The sequence below is a fragment of the Balaenoptera physalus genome (genome assembly GCF_965194825.1).
Source record: "Balaenoptera physalus genome assembly, chromosome: 14".
Taxonomy (NCBI): Eukaryota; Metazoa; Chordata; class Mammalia; order Artiodactyla; family Balaenopteridae; genus Balaenoptera; species Balaenoptera physalus.
This window is the reverse complement of record NC_138893.1, coordinates 81,397,030-81,418,130: the sequence shown is the minus strand read 5'-3', so window position 1 is coordinate 81,418,130 and position 21,101 is coordinate 81,397,030. Positions and strand designations below refer to the sequence as shown.

Genomic DNA, 21,101 nt, shown 5'->3' with positions numbered 1-21,101 from the left:
TATGAGACCAATTTCTATTGTTCTAAGCTGCCCAGATGAAGGTACTTTGTTACCGCAGCCCTAGGAAACTAATCCAGGAGGTCTTTCTGACCTGGTTTCAAGGCCCTGGACCTCGTGTCCTGTCCTTGGTCTTGAATCAGTCCCCTTGTGTTCTGAACCCATGCTCTGCATTGGTGTGCCATTACCTTCAGGATCCCCCATTCTCTCAGGCATGGGGGGGTCATGTCTTCTGTGGGGCTTCCAGCGTGGTGGCCGCTTCCCCATGGAAAAAGGAGGCCATCAAGAGTGAGGAAGGGGACGTCTGCCCACGCTCAGGCGGCTGCACTGGGGCAAATCTGAAACGTCTGAGGGGCCCCGTCTCAAGCCTGGGACAGGCCCATTCAGCGTGGGCTGTTTTCTTCTTGGGCTTCCCTGGCTCCCCAAGAAGTGTACACATCTTCCAAGGCTGTGCACAGTTCAGGGCCTCTGAGCGCTAATGAGAGCTGTGGCTTCCAGCTCTCCCTTGATATGTTTGCTGTCACTTTCTTTCCCCGTGATGGTTGGGAAGGGAAAAGTCACGCAGTCTGGCGATCTTGTCTTTCCCCATGAAACTGGGAAAGTTCTATTACATTCCTCGCGGAGACTGACAGCTGTGCCATCTCTTCGTCACTGCGGTGGCTCCTTTTTGTATCATGAAATGGGCCAGCAGGACTTGGCTGTGACCCTCAGCGGCTGTGGAAGAGGGCTTACGGGATGCTTGTGAGAGCAGGAGGAGAAGAGAGAGGCTCTCCCCGCAACAGAGGGACCAAAGGCGTCACGCTTCACCTAGTCCAGAGTTTCTCAGCCTCGGCACTAACGATGTTTTGGGACAGATAAGGCTTCGTCGTGGAGGCGGTCCTGTATATCGTAGGATGTTCAGCAGCCTCCTGGCCTCTACCCCCCAGGTGCCAGCAGTACCTCCCAGTCATGACAACCAGAACTGTCCTCAGACTTTGCCACATGCCCTCCGGCGGGGGTGGTGGGGGGCAAAGTCACCCCTGGTTGAGAACCACTGATCACATCCCTTCAAACAATTGTAGGGATCACTGTGAGGGCCTGCAGTGTTCTCTTAGGAGTGGGTATAGACCCCATGAATTAGGAAGGGGTGATTATGGGTACCTGCTAGGCAGGTGTGGAGAGTTAGAGGAACTCTACAGGCATCAAGAGGTCAGACTTGCAGGGAGTTTTAAAGACACAGAGGGAAAAGTAGCTTCAGTGGATGCACGGTGTTGCAGATCTGAACATTGGAATTAATCGGGCTCTGATCATCACATTACCCAGGGGTTCCTGTGCTGCTCACGGGTAGGAAAACTTTCATCTCGGTTGGCCCAGCACTATTCTAGTTAAAGCCTGTTTTCCTGGCATAACCAGTAGTATTGCCCCTTGACTCTGGGAGATGCCCCAGTTTAGACAACAGATTATATGGTGGTCCCACCCATGGGCCAAACGCAGCCCACTGCTGTTTGTGGACAATACCGATATGAATTTGGATGCCTTTGGGTAGAGCGTGTACTCTGATTCCCTCAGTCCTCACCACTCCCTATTATCTTGCCTGCATTTTCTGTATTTTAGCATTTCTAAGATGTGCATTTTTTCCCCCACATTTTAGCACCCCTGAATCCATCTCAAAATTGACGGCTTCTTAAAACTGTCATTGGCCAGGAGGCAGCTGTGATATTATTGTTGTTGTCAGTACACACTTCAACTTGGTTATAGTTTGTTCTTATTATTTTCACTTTGGTTGACTTATATGTATTTTTGATATCTCATGTGCTGTTTAAATATTCACTGTGATTTGACATTGAAAGACAAAATTATCGTGTATATGGAGAGGGCATAAACTTGATATTATAAAGCAAATATTTGTCATTGGAGTAAGGACCTTGATTCATAGTTTCTTGCAAAGCAATGAGCAGGATATAAAAAAGGAAGAGAGTTCCTGAGGCATTTTAAGGTAGGAAGCATTGGGTCATTTTTAACTTGCAGTGGTTCTTCTCTCTTACCAAGACATAGAATAATGGTGTGTCTGTAATGGACAAGCCTTGGATTCCTTGAAATATAGGGTTTCAATACCTGATTGGTCCCTGAAGCTATTTGAGTTGGGGGACCCCCACTCTTTCTCACACTTTTGTATGCATAGAAATGATGTGGGGAATTAACTGTACATATCCAGACCCCACCCACAAAGAAGCTGATTTGTAGGTCGGGGTGGACCTTGGCATCTGTATGTTTAATAAGTGTCTCTTGAGACGCTGATGCGCGTGGTCCACAAACTGCCTTTCTAGACACCCTGGTAAAGTCACCCCTCTTTCTTTATTCCACTCTGGAAGAATCTGAGGTCCACAGAAGGGAAGGAAGGGCCCTGCTCACGCACAGCGTGTTGCGTGAGCTGGACTGGAGTCCAGTCTGCGGACCGCTGGTGCAGTGCTCTTCCCTTGATGCCTCACTAAACACTCTTTAACTGAGCCGGGGGAGGACTGCTGAGCTGGGTGGCCAGCTCAAGGGAGCTTTGCCTTTTGGGGTCTGACCCGGAGTGAAGCAGCTGGGGCTCACTCGCCTGGCCTCTGAGCGCTCCGTACTCTGTGTGTGTGTGTGTGTGTGTGTGTACACATATATATCAGTACATATGTACATACATATTTACATACTTGGTACCTGGGTGTGTACCTTTGTTTTCCCTGCGTATGTTATAGAAAACATGTTATGTTAAAGAAGGTAAGAGTATTTTTGAGGAAAGGAAGTGGGGCACATAGGAGAATAGATAGAGGAGCAGGAAGCAGAAGAGAACATTTCCAGGTGGTGCGGCAGGGAGAGAAGACAGGACTGGGGCCGGGGTGATCACTCCTTACGTTTCCCCAGTGCTTTTTCTCGTCTGCCAAGAGCTCTCCCCAGTTTTCCTTTGCACGTCCAGGTTTGAAGTGGGGGACAGGGGGGTTGCCTAATGCTAGTACTGCCGAACCCCCTCCCCAGTGCAGTCCCTTTACTCTAAGGGGAGAGACATTTGGGAGGCCAGTGAGGCTCCCCTACAGCCACCGGACAGGAACTCCTTCCAGGCCCCTATGCTGAGCTGGCCGCTCAGGGGGCCCTGGGGTGGTGCCTGGACACGGCCAGTCGAGAGTGTGTCCTCCAGGCTCCCCTGGGAGTTCCCCTCCAGCCCTTCCCCCGGGGGGGGGGCACCCTCCCAGATGGTGCTGAAGGAGAGGGCTGCCCTTGTGTGCAGGCCTCCTCGTAAATAGCTGCCCTCCAAGGACACCCTTCCTGCTGTTGAGAAAACCTCCACCTGAGAAAACAGAATACAGCCTGTGGTGGGTGTGTGCACGAAACATACCTATTTAGAAATTCAGAGCCTGTGCAAAGATAGCCTCGATCATCCCCTGGCTTCTTCTGAGTATCTTACGCCTTTCACCCTTCTTCCTAATTTCGTCTTTAGAAGTGGTATTTTCCAAGCTTCCTGTAAAGAAATAGCTGAATGAGCCTGTACTGTAAACATTTCCGGGGCTCTCTTGGCCCTGTCTTCTGGAAAGGAGATGGGATCAGGATTTGGACCTGCACCCAGGGCAGGTACGTAGGTTTTCCCTTCCTCCTACTTAGCTGCCACTAGGAGAGATGCGAAGGGATAGAACCCATTGGGCCTGCAGTCCCGTTAAGCTTATTTGATCGTCAGGGAGACAAGAGTTAGACACCTAGGATGATAGGAGAAGAGACCAGGTCTGTGGCCCACTGGTGGAAGGAGAGTGCAGGGCAGAAGCCCTGTGGGAGTTGAGTCCAGGCACGGTCGGCCGGGTTTGGCCCAGCCTGAGAATCCTCCTCCCAGGAGGGGGTGTGTAAGCTCCACCTTGAACTGTGGGTGAGAGGTAACGACAGCAGAGAAGGGGTGGAGGCATTTCAAGTGACGATAAAATGACCAGACAGGTTACCCAGTCTTCCCGCAGGTCTTGGCAGGTCCTTAGAAGGTGATAGGAGTAAAATCTGGAGGTCTGACTTGAAAGTCGGGTCAAGACAGATCAAAAAGTTAGCTTTGTCAAAGGCTTTGGGCTCATTCTTACCTATAGACAACCCCTGGTGATCCCAAGTCATGAATCCACCCGGAGGCCTGTCCCGACCTGAGTTCCCTTGCTTTGAAGTGGGCTGTGCTCTGCAGCATGAGGAAATAATTTGCTGCCTGCTTCAATGAACCATCAGGAGAGCCAGCAGACCTAATGACATGTGAGAATATTAACCTCCTACCACGAAGAGCTGTGAATCTTGAGCGGCAGTCTATAATTCAACCTGGACTCCTGAGCCAGACCTCTCCGGCTTTCTGTCTCACTCACTTTCTCACTTACACCCAGAGAGCGAAGGAGAGACCTGCTCATAAAACTTTATATTCTCCAATAGTGCAAGCCTTGCTGATCTGTTTAGTAATGAGTGACTTTCCTTTTGTAGCTGTGGAAAAAAGGATACCCTCAGAGGCAGGAAGGAGGGGGAGATTTTTTTTTTCTTTCTTTCTTTTTTTTTTTTTTTTAGGTTTTATTTTACTTTAGTTTTTTCTTCCAGTTTTATTGGTATAGTAGACATCCAGCACTGTATAAATTTAGGGTGTACAGCGTAATGATTTGACTTACCTACATCACGAAGTGATTATCACAGTAAGTTGAGTGGACATCTATCATCTCATATAGATACAAAATTAAAGAAATAGAAAAAAACTGCTTTTCCTTGTGATGAGAACTCTTAGGATTTACTCTCAACGACTTTCATCTATAACATACACCAGCGTTAATTATCTTTATCATGTTGTACATGACATCTCTAGTACTTATTTATCTTATAACTGGAAGTTTGTACCTTTTCACCACCTTCACCAATTCTCTCTCCCCCACCCTCTGGTAACCACAAATCTGACTTCTTTTTCTATGAGTTTGCTTGCTTGTTTGTTTTTGAAGTATAATGGACCTACAACACTATGTTAGTTCCTGGTATGCAACATAGTGATTCAATACTTCTGTACATTACAAAATGATCACCATAATAAGTCTAGTTACCGTCTGTCACCATACAAAGGGGAGAATTATTTTTCATGTTGCATTTTGCATAGGATTCTTCTAACATGGGGAAAATGCATGGTATCATGGAGGTGACTGTTAGAATGCTTGCATAACCAAGCTTCTTTGTAATTCTGTACTTCGTCTTAAAAATCAAAGAAAAATGGGGGTTAGGACACTAATCTTAGGACACTTGAGTATTAGAAGGGATCTTAGAGGTCTTTTAAGGTCACCTGGAGGCAGTAGGAGCACTTAAACCTCATTGTGTTATGGTCAAGTGTTTTTGCCCTTGTTTCATGAGATCTTGGGCCCCTTGAGGACACGATAATATCTTAACCAGGTTTGTACTCCCAGGCCTGTCAGAATGTTTGATCTTTCAAGGCCTCGAATAACGTTAGTCAAAAGATGGAGCAAATCATCTGCTCCAATCCCACATTTGGCATATGGAGAAAACCAAAGTCCACAAAGTAATGTACTCATGGGCATAGCTAGAGGGTACTTGGGCTGAAGTCTGCCATCCTGGTTATATGACTGCTGCTCTTGGCGGTAGAACACCATTGTGGGGTTTTCACAAGCATTGTGTTATTCTGATGGCGGTGATCTGGGAAACTCAGTGAAGCCAAGCACAAACATAGGACCAGAAGACCAAAATCAGAAGATAAATATGGAAATGAGAAATTAGCTGGGGGTGGGACATGTTCAAGGATGTAGAGTCATGGCTGCCTGGCAGAGACACCTAGCACAGTAGGAGTCCTTGGACCAGGAGCGTATTCCTCACTTTGCTAGAAAAGCCAAGCCCACCAGGCTCCAACGCCGGTGAGAGCAGACCTGTTTCGTTCACCCTAGGTAGGGGATGCTCAGTTAATATTTGCCGATGGAGGAATGAATGAATGACCCATTCTGTGCATATCAGGGTACTGTTCTATTCAGCCAGGCCATTTAATTTCCATATCTCAGTGTCTCTCCACAATACTGGACACAGACAGCCTTTTGATGACATAAAGATGTAATGAAATCAAATTTTTTCCCTCTGCTGACTTGATGAGCACGGTGAATGCAAAAGCCGATGGTTAACGTCCACTCTGGATATTTGTAATTCACAGCCCTTCTGGTCTCTCCAAATTGCTCTCCTCTTTCTTCTGCCATTTTGTTGTTGTTCTTCTGTTTAAAATTAATTTTATTAAAACAAGTCAAATGAAAACCACTCCTGTCCAGGGCATCTCAAGGTCCATTCATTATGGCTTCTTATCTTGGCAGGCGATCAACATGGAAAGGCAGCTCAGCCATTACGCACATACAAAGCCCATCACTTCCCTACCAATGGCCAATCCATCAAACATTTATCTTTTGCCCTCTGAGCACTGTGTCACTTTGCCTGTCACTCCCTAGTCTAGGATGCCTTGAAAGATGAAAAAACGCAGGGGTGGAGGGGTGGTATTTTTTTTCTTCCCCAACTTTTCCCTCCCCAGATAGTCCTTGTTAATCAGATTTCATACTTGAGACTTGAAACTCTCCCTGCACCCCTGCCCTTCAAACCCCTTTTCTGGCCGTAGGAAGGTTGGAGATAGCCTGCCGCATTCATGCTGGACTTTTTAATGAATGGTGGCATAATGAAGGACATAATAAAACTTTGGTTTAGCTTGGGGGTTTTTCTCCTGCAACCTACTTTAGAGCAGAGAATGTTACAAAGGGAAGAGATGTCTGAAGTAATTGAATCCAGCCTCCCCAATTTACAAAAAACTATGGGGCAAGGATATGACTGAAGCATGGCAGGAAAGTAGTCACCAAGGCAGGACGGGGATCAGGGTCCCTGGTCATTCTTCAGACAGAGGTTCTGCCAAGCTGCTCTGTTGCCAGATGATTCTGGATAAGTGTTAGTATCTCTTGGAAAGCTTTGGCTACTTGCTTCCTTTTCTTTGGTCACTAATTACCTCTATAGAAAATACACACATTATTGTTTGCAAAACGGTCTTTCAAATATCAGCAATCCTTATATTTATCTAGGTTTGTTTACACATACTTTATCCCATGTCTTCCCCATTCCAATATATGCAAACTATACAGGTCAGGGATTTTCTTGCCCCTGTGATGGATTAGAAAATTAAACCTGAGGGGTGTTCTTTTTCCAAAGTCTTACAGCACATCTAGGAAAACAGAACTCCTGTCCCCTAATTTAGCGGTCTTACTTCGTGTGTCTTCTTACTATGTTTTGTGTTTGGCTTCACTGAGTTGACAAGATCAGAACACCACCTGCCTTGGAAAACCACCACCAGCACATTCTGCCCCCAAGGGCAGCGATCAGATAACCAGAGAGGCAGACAAGGAAGAAAGAACCTTCGTTTAGTCCCAGGAAAGTCCCTTGTTCATCGCCGTACATCTACAGGCATTGTCTCTCTCCTCTTTGTCCCTAGCACTGTCACTTCCGTTAGGTGTTGGTCCTCAGGACCCAGAATGTGCCATTATATGAAATGGAGCCCAAACCTGACACAGTTGTTCTTTGAAAGGTTTTGCAAATCACAGAGCAAGGGCTGCTTTGGAAGAAGGAAAATGGCTCCAGTAGCAAGCGACTTTTGGAGGTTACCATATCTCCCAGGGCTTTCTTTCCTGAAGGAGATATAAAGCTATCCTGTAGTCTGGGACAGAAAACATGTTTTCACCTTTTTCAGCCAACTGGGACCTCACAGAATCAGCACTTGGCACGTTTTTGCTGGTTTTCCTGGCCCGATTCCATTCCAGAGGGCCCTGCCCATGGGGAGCTGGTCTTTGGGCAAGTATTTGATGAGGGCCCCTCTGGGTCTCTAGGGCCTGGAGGCCCAGCCATGTAAATGTCTCCTTTTCTGGTTGGTTTGCAATGAGTAGACACCATCTGTTGAATTAGAAATTCCCTTTGCGGAGGGTGGTGAAAGCCGCATGTGGAAGAGACACTGTTATCTTTCAAGCACACAGTTCATGAGGTTGAAGAGCTGTGTTCTTGGCCCAACATATGTTTGCCCAATGGCCATGGGAGCCTCCCCTACCGGGCGCTGGATTCCGTCCCATGGCGACGTGCACACATACCGCGGCTGCAGCACACCATGTCCGCGCCCTTACATCTCCCCAGTAAAGAAAACCTCCATTTATAGAACCCGCCAAACAAACTCACTCTTTAGACTCTTAAAAACAAACAAGAACCCGAGGCCACAGGCTCCATGCGTGCATGTGTGGTTTTGTAAAATCTCAAGCCGTGAATCAAAATAATTTTAGAGACGTAGTCAAAACCCAGAACCAAGCCCTGTCACCAGGGTGGGAGAAATGTAGGAAAGATGGGCTGAGAGGAGAGGAGAGCCAGATGGGCAGAGTGATGGGAACAAGACGTGGGGACATCTGACATGTTCATAGGGAGGGTACGGGTACCTTGTTCCTCACTTCTGTCCTTAGGGACTCACTTGCTGTAATAACTTCAGGACAAACGTAGGAGGATGGGCCTAAAAGGTGACCACTAAAGCCCTCATTACTTTTCTCTCAACATCTAGAGCCCATCTTGCCCATACTGCTTAATATATGCCGTCCTATATGATTTCTCCTCCTTTCAAGTTTAACTTCTTTCTCTCTTCCCATAGATGATAAACCCACTGGGAGTGGGTGCCATAAACTGTGCATCTTTCGTATCCCCAGATGGAGGTGCTCGTTGAGAACCTGACATACTGGAAGTGGATGTCACAGACAGGCTTTCTGGTTCTCAATACGCTTTTTGGAATGTCCATTACTGGAGTGCCAGAATCAAATTCTCTCTTCTTCTCATGTTCTTTCACCCCCACCTTTGGCATAAAGTGCAAGTAGAGGCTCAAAAGATGAGAATTCAGCTGGACTGAGACTTGTCTGCTCAAGCCCATCTCCTCTTTGAAGTTCTCCCTGAGCCAGTCCTCCCCACCCAAAGTAGTGCTTGTCATCCCAATCTAACCCACTACCCTGCGTTCTATGGCAACTGCTTTCTTGTCTGTATCTACTACTTAACAGTAGGGGACTATGCCTCAGCCATCTCTGTAGCCCCAGAGTTTAGCAGAGTGCTAGGCACCGAGTTGGCTCTCACTACACTTTTGTAAATGAATGAATAAGCTATAGAGGTACATGCCGAGGGGACCGTTAGCTGGTAAATTTCAACCCAGCCCTACCTAATGAATACTTAACCTCGTGAGAACCACATTAAAAAAACTATAAGAACTCGTTCTTCAGGGGATTGTTCTAGGAGGGCTAGGACGGGGGTAGAGATCGAAAGGAAAAAGAATCTGAAGACCATCTAGGTTGATCATTACAATTGAAGACCTATAATGAATGAATTACAAAGAGATATACTGTGTTTTGGTAAAGAGTGTGGCAATGGTGAATTTCCATTTCTAGACCTCCACTAGAAATTATTTAGAGGTAGTTTATCACGGTTTAGTTGAGGGAGCACTGCTCTGTATGTCCAAAAGTTCTAGACACGTCTTGGTTACTATGTATGGTTTCAGTCAAGCCACTTTACCTCTCTGAGCATTGGTCACCTTCTGTGAAGTGGAGAAGGGAACACCCTAAAATCCCCCTAGGACTCAAAGTCTGTGCGTCTAGGAAGAAGACTGTGATGCATGCAGACAATGCTGTGGCTCTGACATCTGGTTTATTGGCTGTAAGAGGCTGTAAGTGTGTTGACATGTGCCTTTTTAATTATGGGGATGTCCCCCTAGTTAGGGAAGCATTAAAGAGACCTTGCACAATCCCAGCTAGAAGATCAGAATAAGGCACAGAGTTGAGTGTGATGGGGAATGACAGAGCTAGAGCTCTCTGCTGCCCTCTTTCCACCAGGCTGGGTCAGAAGGGACCCTTCTGGCAGGGAAGAAGTGGCTCTTGGCAGTCCTTGTGAACTGTGGTTATAGCAGAAGGAGCTCCGGTCAGAGAAGCACAGAATCTGGATAGAATCTTAGTGGTCACTGAATCTCATCTTCTGTATGCAGAAATTCCCTGTGAACATCCTTTATGATTCCCAGTCTCTGATCAAATTCATATAATGACTCATAAGGTAGCTCAATCCTTTGGCAAACAGCTCTCTATTTTTAGAAGTTTGTAAAACATTGATTCAAGACCTCTCCTCCCAAATTACATCATTTTCTCAAATCAGAAAATTTGTTTTTGATTCTGCCTTCTGGCATGCCATAGACTCACTACTTTGAAACAACTAAGCCTCCTCTCTTCCTGGTTAGGTCATCTTGACGGTCTCAGTCACCGTTCCTCATACCCTTCCAAAGCAGCTGGTTGTTCTGGTCATGCGGTGTTTCCGAATGCTGATGCTCCTTGGAGTCTGGCACCGAGAATTGAAACAAAGCTCCCAGCAGAGTTACTGAGGGGCCAGTAGTGTGGACCGGGATCAGATTAGCTTCTGTGGTGGCAGCCCCACTCTGGAGATTCGTACTAACTAAGCCCTCTTTATCTAAGCCTCCTCCATCTTCTGTTTGGGAAATGGTTTTGTTTTATTTAAAAGTAATATTTACTGCAGTTTGTCCTGATTATAAAATACTTACTCACGATAGAAAATCTAATAACTAGTGAAAACTGTAAAAGAGAAGGAAAAAAATCCTATAAACTCGTTACTTAAGGGTTAGTGGTGTATATCTGGGATCTGTCTACCTATCCATCCATCCATCCATCCATCCATCCATCCATCCATCTACAGCTAGATATGTGGATATATATGTATGCATCAATGTGTATTTGTGTGTACAGAATTGTCATAAAGTCCCAATGTACGAGATTGTGTATTAACAGCAGTTTGTAAACTAGAAACAACTAATGAAGACTAATGACTCTTGGGACTTCCCTGGTAGCGCAGTGGTTAAGAATCTGCCTCCAATGCAGGGGACACAGGTTGGATCCCTGGTCCAAGAAGATCCCACATGCCGTGGAGCAACTAAGCCCTTGCGCCACAACTACTGAAGCTTGCGCACATAGAGTGCATGCTCCTCGACAAGAGAAGCCACCACAATGAGAAGCCTGCGCGCCGCAACGAAGAGTAGCCCCCGCTCACCACAACTAGAGAAAGCCCGCGCACAGCAACAAAGACCCAACACAGCCAAAAATAAATAAATAAAATAAATAAATTTATTTTAAAAAAAGACTAATGACTCTTAACCATCAACATGGAAGACATAGTACAGATGAAAATTTGTGTAGAGAATGGAGGGGAGCACATGGATGACTTTTAATTTCCATGCATGAGATCTTTGTGTATTTTCTGTATTATAACTTAATTTAGGTGCTTAAATAGATAATGTGACAGTTTTACTGGATCCATAGATATCTGCCTTTAATATCATTTTAAATTACTGCATGGGGCCTTCCCTGGTGGCGCAGTGGTTAAGAATCTGCCTGCCAATGCAGGGGACACGGGTTTGAGCCTTGGTCTAGGAAAATCCCACTTGCCGCGGAGCAACTAAGCCCATGTGCCACAACTACTGAGGCTGCGCTCTAGAGCCCACGAGCTACAACTGCCCGCATACCAAAACCACTGAAGCTTGTGCACCTAGAGCCCACGCCCCACAAGAAGAGAAGCCACCTCAATGAGAAGCCCACGCACCACAATAAAGAGTAGCCCCTGCTCGCTGCAACTAGAGAAAGCCCGTGCACAACAACGAAGACCCAGCACAGCCAAAAATAAATAAATAAATTAATTAATTAAGAAAAATAAGTTGCTGCATGGTGTTTCATCATACAGATATTTTGAGCTGTATTTAATAATTCCTCTATCATTGGGCATTTAGGCTTGATTACAATGTTATAAATAATACTGTAGTGAACATACTTAAACCATATAGACTTCTTTGATATTTGCTGAATAAATTCTTGGAATTACTGGATGAATAGGTGATAATTTTTAAGGCTTTAGTATAAATTGACATTCAGAAAGGTTATAACAGTTTCACTCTCCCATTAGTGTTACCTTGAACTTTTGACAAGACTATGTTAAGAGTTAAGAAAACAGTACATTTGCTAGTAAGGTGAAAATATCCTGTCTAATTTGAATATTTTGGATTCCCAATGAAGCTGAAATTTCACCCCACATTTTCATTATTGACCATTTGCATTCCTTGTGTATTTTCTCTCCATGTCTTTTGATCATTTTTATCCTCGGGCTTTCAGCTTTTCCTTAATGATTTTCAAACACTCTTTGCATATTAAGGATGTTAAACCTTATGCTATCGGAGAGATTGTAAACGTTTTCCCCAATTTTCATTTGCCTTTTAATGTTTTAATTAAATGGGTATTTTGGGGTAGTTGAACTCTAAATCTATATTTAGGTCTTTACATTAGATGTTGAAAAATGTCATCTTATTGGGCTGAAACAATGGGTTGATTCTAGCAGGATCATTTTGGTTCCTACTGCATCCTTTTAAATATCTTTCTAGGTGCTGGTCTCCATAAATGTGATAAACATGTCCTTAACCAAGTCATTGGCAAAACATCAGGACCAAAGTCCCCAGCACCTTATCCCAGAGCAAGCTGAGCCATTAATTAGTATTCTTCAGGTATATTTTCAAACCGGTTTTGACTCTACCTAAAGTGGTCATTTTCTAGTCCACTTTTTGCTTTTCTGCCGCAAGGATATCATTAGAATTAGTAGAATTCTTTTCAAAGACATTGTGAAATGGGGATACAATATACATCTTTATTCCTAGTCAGCCGTCCACATTAACAGCTGGCCTCACAGAACTTGTCCTTAATGCACAGAAACTGCCTGTTTGAGAAGCTATGCTATATTAAATTGATATATATATCCATCCTACCTTATTATACAAAGGATTTGAGCTAGCGTATTAGAATTAGTAAAACAAAAAACAATAGATAGATAGTCTATAAAATATTTATAAGCCTTGACAGTGAAGTTAGAAAGCAGATATAGAGACCATGGGGTACTGCCTTTTTACAGTTGGGTCACAATTTAGTTCTGAGCTTCCTGGCAGCAAAAGTGAAAAGGGTTACATGATCACATACATGATTTATTTTGTCCTATAATATAGGACAAGAAAATAATGGCTCCTCAGAGCTACAGTCTGACTAGAATTCCATGTAGGTAAGTTTATGAACTTATCAATCTGAAGTTTATAGAATTTTACTTCCCTTTTCAAATAACTGGAAATGCAGGCACTCATTTCTGGGCTCCTAGCTCCTTGCTCATTCTCCATAATTCTTGAGGGATCATATTTAACAGTTTTTTTTTTTTTTTTACTGTTATTAAGTATGGTGCATGATGGCTTTGGACTTGATCCCACATAGAGTTAACAAACACCTAGCTAACTACCTTAGATTTTTGACTGGTCTTGGGTTCAGATCTCTTATACCGTTTTTGAATTTTATTCTCTGAAGATCAGGGATCATCCATCCTGACGGGGCTCAATAGGGCTTTGAAAGTGACTTTGACAAATTCCATGTGATATACTGTCACATGGTGTCACTATACACTGTCTTACATAGCCTAGAGCCTTTTCCACATTCTCCTAATTTTTAAAGATACATTCATCCTCTATTGATATACTTACCATATAGACAGTTGATTTATATCATTATTTGTACATATACCCCTGGTTATGTGACCTGAATGACAGAAAAATATGTAGAAAATACATAGTGCCCACTGTACATATAACACTATGTATAGTGACATACTATAGTATATACTATCTATAGTAATATACTATATATTATGTACTATCTATAGTTATATATATATCCATTTAAATAGTATATAAAAAATGTTTTATGGCAGAAAGAAAGGATTCCGCTCATTGGTTAGATGAGCAGCCTTTCTAAAAATGTCTGTGCCACTGGGCCATTTTCTGGGACGGGAGCAGTCATATCACAGTTTTCCTATTCTCATAGTTCTTCCTTTATTCCCCATGTGTAGCTCTGTGCTGTCTGTCCTGTCCTTGTAGCTTTGGCCATGGCCTCTGTTGTAAGTCTGTGCGTAGACATTCAACAAGAACCTGCTGTGTGCCAGACACTGTACTTGGCATGGTGGGGAGGAGTAAAGTGTACAAGTTGCTATTTCTGCTCTCAAGTGCAATGTTTCAATTATTTAACAGTTGCACTGACCAGTCAGAAAGATCTTGGCTGAAGCAGGGTCCTTGAAGGCCCCGTGTGATGAGGGTGAAAGGGACATTAACCACTAAGTTGCTGAACTGTGGAAAGGTCTGGGAGCTCTGGGGAGTGGCCAGGGTAACAGGGTGGGACACCCAGGGTACTCAGAGCTGCAATTTTTTTACCAATTGGTAAGGAATTACTGAAATAGTTTAGTAACCAATACTGGTATACAGGCGCAGACTTGCCGAATGTCACTTCTGCCTATTCTCAGTCGCTTGGCCTTGGGGTAAAGAGAGGGGAGGCGCTCTGGCCCCTGAAAGAATGCAGATTGAGGGATTGCCCTCCTAGCCCTTGGCTGGTCACCCCGAGGCCTGCTCTTTGTCCTACCCTTGCCATGCCATTGGCAGCTTTTTACTCAGCAACTCACAGGCTCCTGGCTAATCAGTAGTCAATTGGCTGAAAGGCATTGAGCCCTTACTGTGCATTTGACAAGTTTCTAGGTATTTCGGAGGTTGCACTGAGATCCCTTTTTGTTGGGAGCTGGGCAGACAGGAGTCATGCAGAAAGACCGTTACACAGCAGGCAGTGGCTGGCCTGAGCAGGTCTGCAGAGCTAGCCAGTGTGGCAGACATCAGATATATGGGTTGGGTCCTCTAGGATTTCCACGGCCTCTCCATTTTCTCAGTTAAAAATATGTATATGGATATTGAGGTAGATATCACAGAGGGAGTGGATAAAGACCTTAGCAGAAATCTTCTTTTCTTAATCGGTTCTGGATTTGAGGCAACCCTGGTTCCACAAAGAGATACTTTTCTTTCTCAGGGTCTGTGGTTAACTGTCTCCCCATTCCCTGCCCATCTCATGTCAGGCAAAATTATCATCCCCGCTACAGGCTGGGAGCTGAGGGCAGAGAGGTCTAGTTCTGACCGTAGCCTGTACCCCAGGAAAGAGATGGGCAGTTCTTGAACCGGGAGTTCTGGATGCGTCTTCTGATGGCTTTCCTGGCTGGTTTTTTGCTCGGGAAGGGGGAGCTACCTTTGAATACCTCTTCTGCCCAAACCTCCCAGCCCTGCTCTGGTCCGGGCCCTTCTCCTTCCCAGTTCTGACAACTTTTGGGGAAAGGATGGAGACCACTGAGTGTGCGCCCACCCAGGAGCAGAAGGGATCGGGGTTCCAGGAGGCCCTGCTGCCCTGCCTGAGGTCCCTCCCTCCGTGAGGCTCACAGCACTGGCCTGACTTGCAGAGGGCAAGGGGCCTGTTTAGCGCCACTGTTTTTGTAAGCTAATGAAGGCAGAGTGGGAGCCACGGGCAATGATGCTGGGATATTAACTCTGACAGGAAGCTTGATCATAATTATCTTAACGAGGATAGGGTTAATTACAGTGGAAACTTAAAAGTTCTCTCTGTTTGAATCCGCTGGAGCTGAATGCATTGTGATGTTTTGTCATTTTGATGTGACTTTGGAAAAGGCACTGGGACTCTCCCAGCAGCCGCAGCGGCTCCTGGGGGAGCCCAGCCGGAGCCCTGCGAACGAGGTAACCAAGATGGTACCTGTGGGTGACATAATGGGCAGCTTTCCCGCTGGTGGAGCGGAGGCCGGCAGCCTGCAGGGCACTTTGGAGGTGCTGATTAGGTCTCCAGAGCAAACCACCTGCCACAGATCGGACCGCACACCGGGTCTCCCTGCCTGCCCTTGACATCTCCTTGCTGAGCCGGGAAGACCTCTCTCCAGCTGGCTGTGCCTTGCCCTCTCTGTCCAGACCCTGGCCGTGGCACTCAGGCCTGCCTGGCCTTTCCAGCCCACCCCTCAGGCATTTGTAGCCACAACCAAGCAAGCTGGTGGGTGACCCTGGAGTGACACTCACTTCCTCCACCAGGGCTCTTGGGTCTGGGGTGCTGTCCACGCACAAGGTTATAGGGGAGAAATTCCAGTCCTGCCATCTTTTTCTTGTAGCTACCATAGCTGTCCCTGGAACAGCATAGATCTGTGTGGACGCTTAAAGCCTTTTCTGCCTTGTCATTTAATTTAATAGCACACATCTCTTTGCAGGCATCTTGTATTTAGGGGTATGAGCTCACAGATTGACCCACATAATTTCTTTCCCCGTCTTCCTTCCCGGAAAGCAGCAACAACAACAATAGCAATAACACAAAAGTAAACTTTTTTTAAAAGTAAAAACTAAAAGCACCTTCCAAGCATCTGTTTATTGCCTTCCACATGCCAGCCAAGCTCCAGAAATCCTGTTCCCCTCCAGTTGTATCCTTCATTACGCTCTCTGCCTCCTGCCCCTCCAGTCCCTCAGCTCTGAATTTAGCTGATTAAATCACCGAGTGCACACCCCAGTGATGACATGAAGACAGGGATTTATTAATTAGCAATCCCCCCACCCCCCCTAACCTGCCTTTTAACTGAGCAGCTAACAATATGACATGGCGAAAAGGATCTCGAACCAGACAGGTGACCGGGGATTTGAGGCTGAGCTTCCCAAGTGCTCCCTGAAGTCTCCCTCCTGTTTTGAGCTCTGCCCCAGAGCCCACCCTGGAGGGAAAGGCATCTCTGGGGGCACTGCTTCTAGTGTTCCCGGCTTTGTCCTCACCACGTGGTGTCATTTTGTCTTATGCCTCCCCTGAAGCACTCTTGGAAGGGAGCTTTCTTCTGCTTGCCAGTTGCCAACCCTTTGCTGATTCTCATGATAAAAGTATTATATTTGGATAACGTAACTCCGGGACAACGTGTATTTGGATGCCGCCTTTGACCAGAGCCCAGCTGATGTTTGTGCACAAAGGACTGATTAGCCATCCATTAGGTGCCCTGATGGGGAGGTGGCCACGACTCCCCTTGAGGTAAACGGGGGCTAGTCCTGAACACTTTGGGATCAGCACTCAGTAACCCCCAAGGGGGAAGGGACTTCAAGAAAGCTTGAAGTTTCCGTGCAGAAGCCACACTTACTACACACCTTTGCACATCTCCTCCTCTGCCCACCACCTGCATCCTGAACCCCCCCCCCCACACCCCTGACCAAAGGTCAGGGCTTCCAGAAAAATCAGTGAGGAAGGAGAAGAAAGAAACCAGTATTTGCTAATAGGTTGTTAGTCCTCTCCCACGTATTCCCGGTAAGATCCTGTGAGCTGGGGCAACATAGAAGAAGGGAACTCAAGGGGGTTGTTGAGATGCCCAAATTCAGGCTGCAAGTAAATGATGGCACAGAAGTAAAACCCCAGATCTTCCTGACTGTACGTGTATAAATGTTGTTTTGCCTTCCTGAAACATGAGGAAGGAGAGAGAGGAGGAGGAGGAAATGGAACTTGGTGACCCTGTTGACCCTTGACCCCAAGTGTATGCGGTATTGTCCCCCTGCTGTGGCGCAAGTAGTGTCAGTTACGGGATTAGACGTGGTCTGGGTGCTGGGCCGTGGCTGGGACCACCTGGAGGTCTGGGGCAGGAGTGGGGCTGCTGGTGGAGCTCTGGGCCCAGTGGAGTCTGGGGGTTGAATTGCTTCTTCACCAGGCATCTTTCACCTCCTCTTGATCTTGGAGTCCTATTGACACAGGTCCCACAAGGAAGAGATGGATGTATTCAGAAAGGTCTGGTGCTCGAGTTCACACTCACGCCACACATACAGGCACTGAACAATCACATCACATGTACCAGCATTGCACACGCAAGCAGGAGGGTCTGTGATGGCAGGGCCATCAGTAAGTGCATAAATAGCGTAGACAGCATCTCCCCGATTCGTTACATTTTATAGAACAGGCAGGCAGCCCTGTGCGGGTCTACCCTCTGGTCAGCGTCGTAGCTCAGCTGTCAGCCTGTGCAGGCTCAGCACAGCTCTTGGGTCTGGCAGGTGAACGAGCTGGGAGCATGTGGCCGTGTGAGTCTCTCCACCGGGCAGCTTTCTGTAATTACCATCTGCGTGCACCGGGCAGGCACATGCGCACAGCTGCCCCTCGCTGCCTGCACCCCCAGCAGCCCTGTGCCCCTAACCTTAAGAGTTAACTTTCAGTTACGTCTATTAACAGGGCTGTTTTCCCCCCGATACTTTTTTTTTCTCTGAGCCGGGTACTTAATTCTTTCCGAAGCCTGTTTCTTTACTGCCCCGACATCTCCATTGCTGCATTCGGCACTTTTTTTTCAAAAAAATGAAGTGAGAAATCCACTTTCCATAAATTAAAACAGTAAACGGCAAGTCAGGAGGCTTGAGGCAGAAATTCCCTCAACCCCTTCCTTACCTCCCCTCCCCCCCCCCCCCCCCCGCCAAACAAAAACAAAAACAAAAAGAAATCATGAAAGAAAAAGAAACAGCCACTCAGACTGGAGTGATTCCGTGCTTCCGCAGGTATCTCGCCTTTTGAGACAGCCACAGGGACACTGGGCAGAAGCAAATTAAGTGATTAGTAAAGAAAAAAAGCAGAGGGGAGAAAAAGTCAAAGGCGGTGAACGCAGAGAAAGGAAGCCTTCCTTGCCTTTTCCTAGGACTGCGTAGAGGAGAACTGCTAAGAAATGATACTTGAAGTTATATTTATTATTGTAAGAGGGGTATGATATTTCTGGGCAGGAATGATGGATGACAACTTAAATTTGTGTCCAGGGAATGAAGGTGAACTGTGACAGAGTTATTTATCTTGGGAATGGAGGTTAGGGTCAGCTGAGGCTGGGTGCCTGAAGGCACAAGACATTGACAAATTTATCCTGCAGGCCGTATCTGAAGCCCTTTGTTTTGGATCCTGGCTACTCACTAAGTGACCCTCATCCTTCATGTTGGCAATGCGTGAAGGATGCGGTGAGTGCCAGCGGCCCCTTCTCCCCCGCCGCCCCCGCCCCAGCTCCCGCTACTAATTCTTGTCATTCACTTTGCTGACAGGCACCAAGCCCAAACTATTCCCAGTCCTGAAAGGGAAGGTTAAAATATTTATTTCGGCTCATAATGGCCTCCCTGATTTAGTGCAGGATCATTTTTCCTGTTGCCTTTGTCATTGCAGGTCACTGGAAGGACTGAGCGCGTTCGGGAGCCTGGAGGAACTCATCTTGGACAACAATCTGCTCGGGGATGACCTCGTGTTGCCAGGGTTACCCAGGCTCCACACCTTAACCCTCAACAAGAACCAAATATCCTTGTCTCTGCCGCCACCCACACTCCCCGCCCGGCCCCGCAGTGGTCCCCTCCCGCAGGCCACCCCCCACCCCCGCCCCCCACAAATACCTGCGAAATGTCAAATGAGGTTTATGTGTCAGCTAAATTAAAGCAGGTGAAATACAGTCCGTGGGCAGACAAAGCGTTCTGTCTCCTGGCACTCGGGACACTTCGGAGTAATTTATTACAGGTCATTCATAAGTGAAATGCACCATTATATCTTCCTGTTGCTCCATTTTAGTGTAGAGATCTAAGTTATGGCTGTAAAGAAATCTTTTTAATAGATAAAAATAGAGAAAGAAAATAATGTCACTGCTGCCGAGAAGGCAAAGCTGGGTTCTGTTTGCTTAGGCTTGTGTGGGAGGGCGACCTCTGGTGGGAAGCAGCGGGTAGTACCGCCAAGCAACCTTGGCCTTCAGGGAGGTTTCTGGAAGGCTTTGGCGCAGGCTTGGGGAATGCTTTTGGCCAAAGAGAAGGGGGAAGGGGCTCAGTTGGAGGATATGTGGGAATCCCAGGCCCAGCTCTGCCCTCTGTGGTGTTTATGGTACTAGGATGATGAGAAGGGCCGAGGAGAGCCATTCTAGTGTGTGGTTTCTCCTTAAGTGGGTGAGGATCTAGCAGCCTGGGATGAGACTCAAAGGGACTAGTTGCTCTGGTTTCTGTAGTGAGGCTAAGAAAGGAATCAGAACCTTTATTCAGTGTAAGCCACACAGCTCCTCCATGCCTGCACAGTGCCAGCTCGCTTAGGCGGGGAGTTTTGTCAGTTTTGTTAACTCCTGTATCCTTCACACCTAGAATAATGTCTGGCGCAGAGTTGAGGTTCAGTAAATGATTATGGGATGAAGAAATCATTATCATCAGCTCTTCTTTATTGAGCACTCCTGTGCATCAGGCACTATGCTAGGTAACTTTAAGTGTATTATTTTTCATTCTTTCCAAACCCTTTGAGAAGGGTGTGGTTTGTCCATTTACCTAGATGAGGAAAGAGGTGAAATATGGGCCCACAGCCAGACATTTAACAAGATGCGAGGCCCCGGATTCAGTCTCAACTGTGGCCAGATCCACAGTTCTTTCCATTTTACTGTGTTACTTCAGACTTGAAGTCCAATCACCTTGTTTTATTGATGGAGCGTTTGAGACCTGGTGTGGTTTAATCACTTGTTCACATGGTAAGTTAGAAGTAGAAATGGAATGGGGGCATTTTCCCATAGAGTATGAAATAAAGCCAGATAAATATGTTAAAATTAACATATATGTTTATGTCAGCTTTAAGAATGATTTGCACAATTATTTTTAGCCACTGTTTATATGGTAAGTCATAAGTTAATATTTTCTTTATTCAGTAAACTATGCTATTTGTGTCCATTAATAATAGGCACTTTCTTAGAAGAAGGAGAAGGCCTACAAGTAAATATCAGTCTTTATCATATTGAAACATTGATGGATTTTTTTTTTTTTCTTCTCCTATCCTTTGGTCAACCAAGTTTCCTAGTTGTTGTTTGAAAAATTATTACAGTCAGTGTGTCTTATGGGTTCCTTAGCTGTCTGGGATGATCAACTGGATGATATTCTCAAATCAATTAAGAATAAAAGGATAATTAGACTAGAATTTGGATGATGTGGTTCCTCCTATGGACCCCAATGTTCATATCCTGTGTTCCACGTCACTGTAGAGTATTGGAGTTGTTGGACTTGGGTTCATGAGTCAGCTTAATCATGTTTAGCTGTGTGGCCATGGTCAAGTAATCTCAGAGCCTCTCGCATTTTTTTGTGTGTGTGATGTTACAGCTTTCACCTGCCTATCAGAATAACTCATAAAGAGGAATATGTGAAAAACTTTTTT

General features: G+C 45.9%; 1 protein-coding gene across 1 annotated transcript in view; it reads left to right on the top strand.

Moving 5' to 3' along the window:
* The window catches only part of LRMDA (leucine rich melanocyte differentiation associated), a 1,095,033-nt gene that overhangs the window by 577,771 nt on the left and 496,161 nt on the right, over positions 1 to 21,101 (top strand). The window contains exon 3 of the mRNA XM_082425763.1: positions 19,107 to 19,235. Within this exon, the coding sequence (XP_082281889.1) occupies positions 19,107 to 19,235 (129 nt within the window). The remainder of the gene's footprint in view (positions 1 to 19,106; positions 19,236 to 21,101) is intronic.